The following is a 13,515-nucleotide window of genomic DNA, read 5'->3' as shown; positions in this document are numbered from 1 at the left end:
TTTCTCTCCTTGATTCACAAAAGCATTAAATAGAGATGAATGGCAAAACTTATATGATTTTATAACAACAATTCATTTAGACTTCTCTAACTATGACACAACATCAGATTCTGCATGGCCATTACTTTTTGATAGTTTTGTGTCTTCATTTCAAAATTAATGAATTTAATAGATTAGTTAATAAAAAGAGACCATTTTATTATTTCAAAAGGAGGTTCTTTTTATTATAATTTTAAATTAAAGAGTAATAAAAAAAATGTTGAAGTTAATTAATTTTTTAATCGAGTTTCAAATAATTCTTTTGCTATAGAAGATACATCTTGTTCATCATCAACCATTAACTGATAACAACAATCACGAACATTACTTATTTGAATAAAATTAGGATATTTTGATGATATTAAATAAATTGCATGACATAAATGAATTCTTACATTAGGAACTGGATCATCAACACATAATAAAAAGAATGGCATAAAGAAATTATCTAAAATTGATAAACCTTCATCCATAGATTTTACTTCTCCAAATATCCAACTAATAAATTCAATAATAACCTTTCTTCTATGATAGTTTCTTTTAGATAAAACAATAAAACTATTTCTTACTTTTTGTTTAAATTCTTTAGATGATATCATATATACTTGTGCAGTAACTTCTGCTGCTTTAGACCGTGTAGCAGCCATTGGGTCATTTAATAATTTAAATAAATATGTTTGAACATCAACTGACTCTCCTACTGATTGAACAACTCTACTAAAACTTGATGCTATTTGTAATCTTACTCTCCAAAATGGATCTTCCATAAAACTCATAAAAGATTTCATATAGCGTTCTTTATATTCAGGATTAACAATTCCAATAACATCTGCTAATGAACTAATAGCAGCTAATTGGACTACTTTTTCATCTTTAAGTAAAGAGTCATATAATTCTAAAAAGAATGCTCTTGTATCTTCTGCTTTTACGTAAGGCATTAATAACTGAAAACAAACTCCAACACTATATCTTGCTCCTACGGCACCTGAATTAGCTAAATTTTTAACTATAGTAAATACAATTTCTGATTCAGTTTCCATATAAAAATTAATAATTGATATTAAACTTTTCCCAACTGATGTTGGTGCATCAGGAAATAAACGAACTGTATCAGATGATAAATTAACAAGAATTGGTAATATTTCTTTTGAATATTGATTAGCAAGTTCTTTTCCTATAATATGAAGGAAATTTGGTATTTGTTTTAAAGAAACAATTGCATTTGGTTTATTTGCATCTTGAACTAATGAAAAAAATGGTCGAATCAAATTACTTTTACTATCAACAGCTATTTCTGCTATTGTTGTAATACATTCTGATGCTTTTTTTCTTACTATAAAATCTTTATCATTTGCGCCACATACAATTGCAGGAACAATCATTCCATCAACATATTCTACTGGTAATTGTGTTGATAATAAAGAATATGTTTTAATTGTATTCTTACGTAATGAAAGGTCTTTAGACATTAAAAGGTCTGGTAATTTTGGTAATAATAATTGTATTTTTTCTTCTTCAGTTAATCGTGGTAACATTGCATCAACTAATACTAATCCAAATACTTGATTTTGACAATCACTATCATCCATTAATAATGCTTTTGAAACAGAATATACATATCCTCTAAAATCTGTTTCATTTAACATTGGAATAACTCTTTTTAAACACTTTACTGTTGCTTTTTTAATTGTTTTTGGACCATTTACAACAAGTTCAGTTAATGGAGCAACAAGAAGCATTGCTTGAATTCGATATTCTTCAGTGTCCTAACAAATAAATAATAATTAGTTATACTATCAATACAATAAAATAACAAACTGACACATAAAGTTTTCTTATTACAGGTAATAAATTTTGAATTAAATGAACAACTTGCGAATTTTCTGAATCTCCTAAACTGTCATGAAATAATGGTACAAGTATTAATAATTGTTCAAATGATAGTTTTGGCGTTAATTCTCCTAAACTCTTATAAGCTGCTTTTCTATATTATTACGTTCGTCTCTTATTCTCTTTCTTTAATAATTTATTTCATATTTAAACAAACCGTTTAGGTCCTGTAGTTTTTATTGATTCAATAAATTCTTTAAATTCAGTTTCAGTGTTGGTCATTTAATTATTAAGAACTTAATTTTCTCAATTTTTTGAAAAAATATCTTTTTATTCATTTTAATTAATTTTATTATTTTTTTACTATTATATTATTATTTGAAATAATATTTTATTAATATTTTTTTTTTAATTTAATTTATTGATTATTCTTCTCTTGTTTAATCAAACTCTCAATATTAAATTCTTATTTGGTTCATGGAAATAGTATTAAATGTTAGTTATGAAAAAAATATTTCCAATTTTGTGAAAATTAATAGCTCAAAATTTTTATTTTTATCAAAATCAAAAATTAAAATTTCAAATATTCAAAATTATTGTGGAACAAACAAAATACTTGAAGAATTTATTTGTTACTTTATTATTGATAAAAGTTTAAATGAAAATGAAATAGTACTAAATGATGAAATGATAATTTCATTAGGATTTCCTAAAAAAGTTAAAGTTTCACTTTGTTTTATAAAAACAATTCAAGAAGCAATAAATATTATTGTAAAACCTTCTCCTCATCCTCTTATTAGTTTAAAAAAACAAATCAAATATTTTAATGATAATAAAAATTGGGAAGAATTTAATCATCGTTTTGTAAAAATTGGAAGTACATTATTATTAAAAAGTAATTCAATTGATAATGAAAATAATTTATTATTATCTCAATATAAATGGTATTCTTATTCCATTATTAGTATTAATAATCAAAAATTAAATTCTTGTTTTTTTGAAATTACATCAAAAACAAAATTTTATATTGAATCTTCTCCTTCATTAATGTTAACTTCAAAATTATCTCCTTTAACATTTATTTCATCTGAACAAAATTGTAAAGAAGTGTATTCTTTTCTTTCAAATCTTTTATTAAAATCAAATCAATTAAATCAAATGAAAGAATGTATTGTGTTAGGACCAAATGGAATTGGTAAAAGAACTTTAATTCATCAAATTGCTTCAACTCTTCAATGTAATTTTATTAGAATTGGAATAGATGACTATTCAATATGTGATACATTAGCATTAATAGAAGAATCAATAAAAGCTCTTCCTATTATTATTTTATTCGATAATATTACAGACAATAATTTTAATATAATCTTTCAATACACCTCATCAATTCAATCATTTCTTGCAAGTAAAATTAATACCCTTCCTCATTCACTCTTTAAAATGATTTGTATATTTAATATAGATTCTATTTCTTCTCCAACTGATTCTTTTCCATTTCTCCGTTTAAAAAATTATCAAACATCTGACCTCTGTCGCATTCAACAATATCTCCATTTACCAGAATCAATTATTTTACCAAGAGGATTAACTTTCTCTGATACTCTTTCTATTCAAAAAAAATGGAATGCACTTCCTTTAAGTATTGAAGAAATTAATAAAATAGCAAAACAATTATCTCAACAACATACAACTTCAATAGAAATACCAACTGTAAGATGGTCTGATGTTGGTGGTTGTAATGAAGCTAAAAAACAAATTAAACAGGAAGTTTCAAAAATATTAACATTAAATGAAAGTCATGGAATTTTATTATATGGACCTCCTGGAACAGGAAAGACTCTTCTTGCAAAAGCAGTAGCAACAGAATACAATATGTCATTTTTTAGCGTTAGAGGCGCAGAGTTACTTAGCAAATATGTTGGAGAAACAGAAAAAAATATTAAAAATTTATTTCACACAGCAAGAGAAAATAGTCCATCTATCATCTTCTTTGATGAAATTGATGCAATTGCCTCTAAAAGAAAAGGTGGAAGTGTCTTTGATAGAGTTGTAAGTCAAATTTTAACTGAAATGCAAGGAGTTGGTATTATTGGTGGAATTCTTGTTATTGGGGCTACAAACAGAATAGATAAAATAGATAAATCTCTTCTTGTTCCTGGTAGATTTGATGTATCGATTGAGGTTGGATTATCTTTTGGTGAAGAACGAAAAGAAGTTGTATCGGCTCAATTAAATTCGATTCAACATGAAGATATAAACCTTGACCAATTTGTATCTTATTTACCAGAAAAAATAAGTGGGTCAGATATTTCTATGATAATCTCTAAAGCCTATTCACTTGCTCGTAAAGAAGTAATAAACCGCTATATTAAAGGAGAGCCAGTGACTACACGAGATATAAAAATTACAGCACTTCAATTATATTCATCTCTTAAATAACACAAATTATTTATTTTTTGTTATTTATATTTAATTTAAAATAATAAAAAAACTTAAAACTATAAAAGAATTAAAAGTAAATTAATAAAAACTATAATTTATCAAACCCGGAGAACTAAAAAAAATCGAGGTTTTTAGGGGTTGTTGGAGATGAGTGCTAAAGTAGCCACCGCCGTTCAAAGAGAAGCTTGCACAAAAACTGTTTGCCCATGCAAAGCTAGATGCCAAGCATTCAGAGCTGAAGTTATCAAAAGAACTATTCAAAACCATAAGGACATTGAAGCTGCTAAGAAAGCTGTCTATCTTGCCAAGAAGAAAGCTGAAATTAACGGTGATTTATATGCTGAAGCTGATCCAAAATTAATCGTTGCCATTAGAATTAGAGGTATTAATGGAGTTTCACCAAAGATCAAGAAAATTCTTAAACTCCTTAGATTAAGACAAATTAACAATGCCGTTTTTATTAAGGCAAATGCTTCAACCATTAAGATGTTAAGACTTGTTGACCCATATGTTACTTATGGATATCCAACTTTAGAAACTGTCCAAAAACTCATTTACAAACGTGGAGCTCTTAAGATTCATGGAAATAGAATGCCAATTACTTCCAACTGTATGATCAAGAAAACTCTTGGAGACAAAGATATCGTTTGTGCTGATGATCTTATTCACGAAATTTACACTGTTGGAAAGCACTTTAAGGAAGTTAACAACAAACTTGCTCCATTCAAATTAAATGGTGCTAAAATTGCTGAAAAGAACAAGAAGATTCATTTCATTCTTGGAGGAGGATTTGGAAATCGTGAATTACTCATTAACAAGCTCCTTGCAAAGATGATCTAAATTGATTCGTTATGATTATTTTTATGTTATTTCATTTTATATAAATAACAAAAAAGGGTTTAATAAAAATTTGTTAAAAATTCTTTTTTTTTATTTTTAGATTGTATTAGGAACTACTTAGAGAACTTTAAAATATCCAGATGAATCAGATTTGTAAAACTGTCATTATTGGAGATTCTGGAGTAGGCAAAACTTGTATTATTCAAAGATTTACAAAAGGAACTTTCAATGAAGAACAGGCTGCAACAGTTGGTGCATCATTTGTTGATTGTGAATTTAAATTACCTAATAATGAAAGTTATAAATTACGTATTTGGGATACCTGTGGACAAGAAAGTTTTCAAAGTATTATTCCTATGTATTTCAGAAATGCTTCATGTGTTATTCTTGTATTTGACGTTAGTAATTTTCAATCATTTAAAGGTATTAAAAGTTGGTTATCTATTGCATTATCAAGTGCACCAGAATCAACTCCTGTAGTTGTTCTTGGAGCAAAAAGTGATTTACCTTCTGTTGTTCCTGAGTCAGCAATAAATGACTTTGTACGTCAAAGAGGTTATTTATACTTTCCTGTATCTTCTAAAAATAATACTGGCATTAAAGAAGCTTTTGATAAAATTTCTACTCTTGCTTTTGAAAAACAATCTTCTTTGAATGAAGAACAAGAAGTTAGAATTGGTGATGAAGTTAAAAAACAATCTGATAAAAAATGTTGTTAATTACTATTTTTTTTGTAGTATTATATTAAAGTATTTTTTTTCTTTTAGGATTCATGAAAAAATATTATTAAATTAAAAAAATTAACTTGAAATGAGTGTAAAAAGATAAATTGTAAAAGAATAATTACTAAAATAATAAAAATTAAGGAAAAAGAAAATGTAAATCAAGGAAAAACTAGGATATCATTACACAAAAAATGGCAGCAACAGAAACCGCAATTCTTGAAGGATGGCCAACGTTACAGGAAGTACTTGAAGACTCATTTATGAAACGGTTATTGAGGTGTTATCTTTCAGATGAAAGGTCAGAAGAAAATTTAGATTTTCTTGAGTCAGTTGGATTATATGAATCTCAATTTGATAAGTTGACACCTAAAGTACGTTTAGAGGCATTAAATTTTATTAAAGATCAATTTTTGGATAGAAACTCAGAACGACAAGTTAATTTATCTTATCAAATTCAACAATCAATCTTAAAAAAATTATCTGAAGTTACTTCAAATGCACCCAAAGATGTATTTAATGAAGCAAAAAAAGCAACAGAATATTTACTATATACAGAACAATACACCTACTTCATTAATAAGTTAAATGCTAATACAATTGGTACAGGTAAAAAAGATGTTTATTCATTATATCTTAATCAATTTCCTAAAACTAACCCACAAGCATTATATAAACCAACATTAAATAAAATAATGGAAACTGAAAAGAAGTCATGGAATGAAGATGAAGTAAAAAGAAATAATGAATCTATTAAATCACTTATAGAATCATTAATTCAAGATGAATGTAATTATGTTGGAATATTAACTAGTTTAAGTGAATTTAGTGAACTTATGACTAAAAAACAAATGCTCAGTCCCGATGTTGTGAAAGAACTTTTTGATCATATTCCTGTATTAATTCAACACCACCAAAAATTCATTTCATCATTACAAGAAGCTAAAACTGATGAGAAGGTTGGAGAAAAATTAAACTCTGGACTTCACTTTTTAGTACTTTATCGATACTACCTTCGGCATGTTCCAAAGAATATTGCTAAGTTATGTTCTATTGGTATGACTGATGAAATAGAACTTGGAAGAGAATTTTATCCCCTTCCAGTAATTGAAGAATTTGATAAACAACAAAAGATGACTAAAAAAATGAGTATACTACAAATGCTTGTTTATCCATATTTTAGAGTAAGAACATATCAAGCTTATGTAGATGATTTTATTAAAATAACAAAGAAAGATTCACAAGAAGTTAAAGAATTAGAAGTTGTTCACAGTCAATTAGCTATTTTTCAAGAATTAATTAATACGTATTCTGATACTAATAAAATTGAAAGAATTGCTGATGCATTAAAAGTTCTATTTCCATTTAGTTTTACTTCTATTATGTCTTTATTTGAAGGTAAGAATGGAATTTGTGGAATTGCCTCTTTAGATAGATTTGATAAAACTGATATTAATCAGTTATCTATATCACTTAACTCACGTAAAAAACTTACATTAATTATTTTATATAGAGGTGTTGTTGTTACTGATATACCAGTAATTAGAAAGAAGGGAAATGTAAGTAAATCTATTGATAAATCATTTTATTCATTTACATTAATAGGTGATATTCGAGATTTTGGTACTGAAGATTCTACAGAAACAATATACATTGATGTGCCAGAAATTAAAAAGAGAATATGGTTTGGATGTGAAAATACTGAAGAATTTAAATCTTGTGTTGAAGCATTGAGAACACTCTTGTCAAATTGATTTTTTCTATTTCCAAATTTTTTTCTTTTTATAAACATCCTAAAAAAAGAATCTTAAAATGATTAATTTAGAAGAAGATGAGTGAGTCACAAGTTCAGATAAATTCAGAAGAGAAAGTATTAAAAGAAGGTAATAACTTAAACAATGAAAAAAAAACTAAAAAAACAAAAAAGGAAATTAAAGAATTGAAACAGAAAGAAGAAAAAAAACCAATAAGTAACAATCCTGTAATTTGCAGTATTTTAAAAAATTTTATTAAGGTTCATCCTGAAGTTATCTTACAAAGAAAGAAAGTATTTAATCCACTTGATTGATATTAATAATTTTGTTTGAATTCATTAAGAATATAAAAAAAAATATAATTACCAAAGGAAACTTTTATATTTTCCTTTCTTAGTTGGTGTTATAAATAAAGTATCAAGTTTAGAACGAACCAAACTAATAATTTTATTTCCACGATTAATCACTTCATCTCTTTCTAAAAGGATATTAAAAGTACCACAAAAGAAATAATCAGAACGTAGTGTTGCATAAATACAATCAACACCACCTTTACTACAATATTCTTTTAAATTTTGGTTTTTCATTTCATCATAAATAGTTCTAAACATTCTATGAATTCTTTTTTGTTCAGTATAACTTGATTTATATGGTTCTTGGAATTCAGGTTCATGTAATTGAGCATTATCACCTTCAATTTTAACAAATATATAGTGAAGATATAATGAAGAGCTTTCTTCAAATTGAATGTCAGTTGAAAGACCATTAATCAATTGGTTAATAAATGGGACATTTGCTATTTCATTTTCAATTGTTTCAGCACAAGCACTAATTATTGGTAATGATTCATTTTTTGTTGCTAAAAGTACTAGTGATAGTTTACTTGTAAAAAATTTACAGAAAACAAATAATTGTCCTGATTGATTAAAATCATATAATCCAATTGGAACCCATTTATCATTTATTGTTGGTAAACCTTGGACAAAAGTCATTAAAATATGAATATCTTTTGGAGAAAGAGTACAGCCAGATCTTTGATTGATATAAATAAGATTTAACTCATTAAATAATAAAGTGAATACAATTGAATCATTACTATTTGTTAATTTATCATTACAACTATTTACTAAATTAATAATAATATCATTTATTTGTTCTCTCATTGTACATGGTAAAACACTAACTGCATTATACAAAATAGCAGTTGAAACATTCATTGAATGAATAAGAAATTTCATTTGATCATATTCAGTTAATATAAGTCTTCTAAAATCATATGAAGTTTTCTTTTGAAATAATGATAAAATAGTAGTATAAGGAACAATTGAACAAAGTTTTCTTCCAATCATTTCTGCTTCAATCTTTAATTGTTGGGGTGTTTCTCCAGTTTTTGCTACAATAACAATTTCAATAGGTCCAACTGAATGAAAAATAATTATTTTTCCATCTTCACAAACAACATCATCTGTAGAATCACTTAAATCTGCAACTACAGAAGATAAAGCAGTTAATGTACCCATAAAAGGAGCTAACTTAATTTCATCTCCATACCTACTAAATATTGGCTTCCCTGCATCTGTATAAATAAGTATATGTTTCTTCTTCATTTCCCAAGCTTTTGCATTATTTGTCATATCAATTTCAGTATCATTTTCCCATCGTTTATGTAAAATGGAAAATTCATTTCTAATAGAAACATTTTCTTCAGTCATCTTCTTCAACCTAACCCAATATTAATACTCATCTTTTCTTTTAAGTTCTTTTAATTTATGTTTTGTATAACAAATTATTATTTTCTTTCTTTTTTTCATTTTTTTTATTATTAAAATTTGTTATTCATATATTTTGTTTAATGAATATTTCAAATATAACAACACTTAAAGTCATTTCTTATCACTTTTTTATAAAGTTTGAATAAAGGTGTTAAAACTAAATTTTTTTATTAAAACAAAAAATATTCCATAAAGACCATTATCTTTTCTTTTTAATATAACACTTAATTATAAACACTTCATACTTAAGATTTTATTATAATAAAATAATGTTCAAGCCAATTTATTTTTTATTATAAACTCTATTTTATTTAAAAATGATTATTGCATTAATACCATAAACTTAAAATTATAACTTTATTGAGAAAGATAATAATAAAAGATAAAGAATATGAACCAACTAGAAAAAGATACTTCAAAACTACAATTTAGAAAATGAAAATTTGATGAACTATTTCTTATGTAATGTTCCAGCAATATTGTACCATTTTTTAATTTCTTTTGGAGTGATTCTTGCTTTTTTGACAAAATTAATAAATTTATCTTGGTTAAATTGATTACCCATAAGAGTCATAGGATCAGCCAAGGCTTTATCAATGAAAATATACTCATTCATTTTTAATATTTCAACTAATTAAGTGAATTAAAGGAATAAAAGAAGATGAAATCAGAAGAGAAAAATGATAACTTGAAACAAACCTTTTGAATAATGAAGAATTGCACTAAAAATGGAGAACACAATTTCCCATCCTTCCATTAAAATTAAATCAAGAATTCTTACTTCAAATTCTGGATGGAAACATCTGCAGAACCATAACATGAAGTATTCTAACATATAAGTTTTCCAATTATCAAAATCATATTCTTTAGATTTTAAATGATAAAATATTTTTGGGTGGTATTTTTTCATAACTTTCATTGCAACAAATGCACATTTATTAATTCCAGGAAATCCTGGTAAAAACATTTCTCTTAAATTGTATTTTGGATTATTCATTAAAGCATTAAATCCCCAATAAACTTCTTCTTCTTCTTGAAGTATTAATATTAAAAACCCACAAAGGTCTGACATTCCTTGAACATAACCTAAATCATCTTGCATAGACCATGCTCTTAGTACTCTAAATAAAGTTCTTTGCCCATCATTAAATTTAGCCATAAAATGAACATTATTTTGATGAGCTCTCATAACGTCTTTATGAATTTGTTCGTCATCTTTACCACGTTCTGGTAATTCAGTAATACGAGCAAAATAACCATTATATTCTTGAATAGACTGATTTATTTTTAATTCAATTTCCCAGTATTTCTTTCTTTTATTGAGTGGAACAAATTTATATACTCTATGGAATAAAGCCCTTGGAATCTTTCCACTTTTATTCCATTCATCTAACATTATTTCCCATTTTTTTTCTCTTTCTTGTGAAGTAATTTTTTTAATTTCATCTTCTGTTTGAATTTGATCTTTAACATATCCAAATTCATCAGTATTAGATTTAACTTCAATAACTTCTTTCTTTGCAATTGTATTTTCTTCATTATATACTAATCTAACATCTTTTAATGAAGTAACATTAAGAAGAAAATTAACTAATGGTTCACATTCACTTTGAAGAGCATAAAATAATGGCTGTTTTTCATTAATATCAGCTGCTTCAGCTGCAGCAACACTTTTTCTAAAATAATCAAAATAAGCACCGAAATTAGTTATTTTATTAAGACTTTTTGATTTAGCCATATAATGTAAACAATTTGATTTGTCTGAATCAACTGTATCAATATTAGCTCCTGCTTTTATTAATAGATTTATCATTTCTAAATTCATATTAAAACATGCCACCATTAATGGTGTGATTCCTTTATTATTTTGTATATTAACATTTCCTCCATACTTAATGAGTTTTTCTAATAATTTTAAATTATTTCTTCTACATGCAATATAAATCGCACATTCTCCTAATTTATTTTGTGAATCAATTCCTGTTTTATTCATTTTTCTTGCTAAATATACACATGCATTAGTTCTTCCTGCAATAACCCCTCTAATTAGTGCATTATTTCCATTAATGTCTTGGGCACTTTTTGTAATTCCTGCAGTAAGAAGTTGTTTAACAAAATTTGATTTGCCAGTTTCAGCAGCAATATGAAGAGCAGTAGAACCATCTATTTTAGATTTAAAATTTAATTTAGAATCTTGTATTGAAATATATGGTGGTAACTGTCTTTCGCTTATTGTTTCTTGTCTCCCTGCATTCAGTGCAAATACAAATACAGGTGGTACTCTTTCATTTACTTTTTTTCCATCTATCGTTCTACTAATAAGTTTGAGTTGAACCTGATCATCTTCGGTGTCAGTTTCATATTGTTCATCATATGAGTATTCTTCGGAAGACATGAAGAACTTTTAAAATAATTGAACTAAAAATTATTTTTTTTTTTTTGGAGTTTTCTTTGTTATTTTTTTTTAATTCGTAATTTTTAGAATAAAAAAGTAAGTATTAACTTAGGTAATTATTTCAAAATTGATGGGAATAAATTATGTAAACTACACTATTTTTGATAATTTGGGGGAAATTTACTCTTTCTTATTTGAATGTTCAAAAAAAATAAAAAAAAGATGCCGAAGCATTACAGGAAACACCACAAAAATTATAAAACAATCAATAACAAAAGAAGGAGAAATCCATATCATCCATGAAATATAAATGATAGAAGAATGAGTGAAACCACGTATTATCTGTATGGACAGAAATACATTAATCATCACATTAATCATTACCATATTAATAACTATCACCATAACAATTATCATAATAATTATAATAATAATGGTATGAATCTTTTCATTTATTAATTCATTTATTTTCATCATCATAAGTATTTTATCAATAATTCAAATAAAAACAATCAATATTATAATACAAATAAATCACATCATAAAACACAACATAGATATAAACAATACCATAATAAAAAACAACAACAAATAAGAAATAAAAGAAAAGAAATGAAAGAAATACAAAACCAAGAATATTGGAAAAGACTATTTGAAGAAGAATTTAAAATACTTACACCACAAGAAATAGAAGAAATTAAGAACACTAAGATTAAAGAATACAATCAACAATAATGAGAAGATGGTATTTACTTTTAAGAGAAAAAACAAAAATGAATAGAATGGAGAAACAATCAGTATGACACTTGAAGATGATGATAAACAACTAAATCAAAATGAAATAAATGATAAATATTTAAATAAGAAATATACAATGATGAAAATGATAATAAAAATGAATTTGCTGAGGAGAAGAAAATGTTTAATGAAAAAGAAAAGATGAAATTAAAAGAAGAAGAAGAAAAGAAGAATGAAAAGGATAAAAGAATAGAAGAATTAAAGAAAAGGATAGAGGAGGCTATTAAAGAGAAAGAAGAAATGAAAAAAGAAATACAAAAGAAGAACCAGAACATTAATAAATTATCAAATGACATTATGTCATTAAAGAAGAATCATGAGAAGGAGATAAACACTCAAAACAAGAAATTGATAGAAAATTATTTGAATTCAATGCTGAATCAGAAAGGAAAAGGTCTGAGGTAAACAATTTATCACAACAAGTATACTTCTTGAAAGATAAATTATTTAAATTATAAAATAAAATTACACAAGAAGAAAAGAAGAAAGATGAGATAAATCACATTATATCTGATTCATCTGAAACACAAATTGTGAATGACCTCACCCCAATGTGGTAGTAACTGATGAAATATCATCAAATGAAGATGATCTTCCAAAAAAAAAAGAAAGTTAACGCAGAATTCAATCGAAGAGATGTGAAATCAGCATAAGAAGATCACCACATCTGATCATGACATTCAAAAAATAATTGAAGCAAACAAATAGAGAAGAATAAATTCTAACACTCTATAAATGTTTTACACTAAAATTATTAGAAATAAAATTAAGAGGTCAAATTAAAGAAGAAGAAATAAAAAGATTAATACATGAAATTGATATTAAAATAGAAGATATTAATGAATATAAAGAAATAATAAAGAAAACATATAAAATAAAGAATGAAATTAAAATTGAAGTCAATAGAAGAATGGAAGAAGAAT

The 13,515-nt window shown here is 25.7% G+C and overlaps 8 protein-coding genes across 8 annotated transcripts in view, besides 18 other annotated features; 5 read left to right on the top strand and 3 right to left on the bottom strand.

The window, feature by feature from the left end:
• The window catches only part of EDI_348330 (uncharacterized protein), a gene marked incomplete at both ends in the record, with an annotated part of 750 nt that extends 717 nt beyond the window's left edge, over nt 1–33 (top strand). Inside the window, one exon of the mRNA XM_001733179.1 lies at nt 1–33. This exon is cut by the window's left edge and continues 717 nt beyond it. Within this exon, the coding sequence (XP_001733231.1) occupies nt 1–33 (33 nt within the window).
• A 185-nt stretch (nt 34–218) lies between these two features.
• Nucleotides 219–282: a sequence feature (AT_rich).
• On the bottom strand, nt 270–2,151 carry EDI_348320 (uncharacterized protein; the record flags this gene model as incomplete). Its single annotated transcript, XM_001733935.1, has 3 exons — nt 270–1,805; nt 1,858–2,023; nt 2,087–2,151. 3 exons carry the CDS (start codon nt 2,149–2,151, stop codon nt 270–272), a joined length of 1,767 nt encoding a protein of 588 aa, XP_001733987.1.
• Nucleotides 693–714: a sequence feature (AT_rich).
• A 46-nt stretch (nt 2,152–2,197) lies between the features above and the next one.
• Nucleotides 2,198–2,314: a microsatellite.
• Nucleotides 2,315–2,346: 32 nt separating this feature from the next.
• Nucleotides 2,347–4,308, top strand: EDI_348310 (uncharacterized protein; the record flags this gene model as incomplete). Its single annotated transcript, XM_001733934.1, has 1 exon — nt 2,347–4,308. The coding sequence occupies one exon, from the start codon at nt 2,347–2,349 to the stop codon at nt 4,306–4,308; it is 1,962 nt and encodes a 653-aa protein (XP_001733986.1).
• Nucleotides 2,412–2,467: a sequence feature (AT_rich).
• Nucleotides 2,751–2,800: a sequence feature (AT_rich).
• Nucleotides 3,800–3,822: a sequence feature (AT_rich).
• A 3-nt stretch (nt 4,309–4,311) lies between the features above and the next one.
• Nucleotides 4,312–4,410: a sequence feature (AT_rich).
• A 48-nt stretch (nt 4,411–4,458) lies between these two features.
• Nucleotides 4,459–5,151, top strand: EDI_348300 (60S ribosomal protein L7, putative; the record flags this gene model as incomplete). Its single annotated transcript, XM_001733933.1, has 1 exon — nt 4,459–5,151. The coding sequence occupies one exon, from the start codon at nt 4,459–4,461 to the stop codon at nt 5,149–5,151; it is 693 nt and encodes a 230-aa protein (XP_001733985.1).
• A 14-nt stretch (nt 5,152–5,165) lies between these two features.
• Nucleotides 5,166–5,250: a sequence feature (AT_rich).
• Nucleotides 5,251–5,291: 41 nt separating this feature from the next.
• On the top strand, nt 5,292–5,870 carry EDI_348290 (GTP-binding protein YPT7, putative; the record flags this gene model as incomplete). Its single annotated transcript, XM_001733932.1, has 1 exon — nt 5,292–5,870. The coding sequence occupies one exon, from the start codon at nt 5,292–5,294 to the stop codon at nt 5,868–5,870; it is 579 nt and encodes a 192-aa protein (XP_001733984.1).
• Nucleotides 5,871–5,928: 58 nt separating this feature from the next.
• Nucleotides 5,929–6,044: a microsatellite.
• Nucleotides 6,045–6,067: 23 nt separating this feature from the next.
• Nucleotides 6,068–7,627, top strand: EDI_348280 (uncharacterized protein; the record flags this gene model as incomplete). Its single annotated transcript, XM_001733931.1, has 1 exon — nt 6,068–7,627. One exon carries the CDS (start codon nt 6,068–6,070, stop codon nt 7,625–7,627), a length of 1,560 nt encoding a protein of 519 aa, XP_001733983.1.
• A 139-nt stretch (nt 7,628–7,766) lies between these two features.
• Nucleotides 7,767–7,836: a microsatellite.
• Nucleotides 7,837–7,865: 29 nt separating this feature from the next.
• Nucleotides 7,866–7,886: a sequence feature (AT_rich).
• A 54-nt stretch (nt 7,887–7,940) lies between these two features.
• Nucleotides 7,941–7,992: a sequence feature (AT_rich).
• Nucleotides 7,990–9,339, bottom strand: EDI_348270 (uncharacterized protein; the record flags this gene model as incomplete). The annotated part of the gene is made up of 1 exon (XM_001733930.1): nt 7,990–9,339. The coding sequence occupies one exon, from the start codon at nt 9,337–9,339 to the stop codon at nt 7,990–7,992; it is 1,350 nt and encodes a 449-aa protein (XP_001733982.1).
• Nucleotides 9,340–9,412: 73 nt separating this feature from the next.
• Nucleotides 9,413–9,478: a microsatellite.
• A 79-nt stretch (nt 9,479–9,557) lies between these two features.
• Nucleotides 9,558–9,586: a sequence feature (AT_rich).
• A 63-nt stretch (nt 9,587–9,649) lies between these two features.
• Nucleotides 9,650–9,670: a sequence feature (AT_rich).
• Nucleotides 9,671–9,679: 9 nt separating this feature from the next.
• Nucleotides 9,680–9,718: a sequence feature (AT_rich).
• A 132-nt stretch (nt 9,719–9,850) lies between these two features.
• Nucleotides 9,851–11,794, bottom strand: EDI_348260 (uncharacterized protein; the record flags this gene model as incomplete). Its single annotated transcript, XM_001733929.1, has 2 exons — nt 9,851–10,029; nt 10,099–11,794. 2 exons carry the CDS (start codon nt 11,792–11,794, stop codon nt 9,851–9,853), a joined length of 1,875 nt encoding a protein of 624 aa, XP_001733981.1.
• Nucleotides 11,795–11,801: 7 nt separating this feature from the next.
• Nucleotides 11,802–11,840: a sequence feature (AT_rich).
• Nucleotides 11,841–12,014: 174 nt separating this feature from the next.
• Nucleotides 12,015–13,515: part of a repeat region that runs on past the window's edge.

This window comes from Entamoeba dispar, genomic scaffold (genome assembly GCF_000209125.1).
Source record: "Entamoeba dispar SAW760 scf_1105229457911 genomic scaffold, whole genome shotgun sequence".
Lineage (NCBI taxonomy): Eukaryota > Evosea > Mastigamoebida > Endamoebidae > Entamoeba > Entamoeba dispar.
Note: the sequence above shows the minus strand (reverse complement) of the source record. Positions and strands in the feature narration are given on the sequence as shown.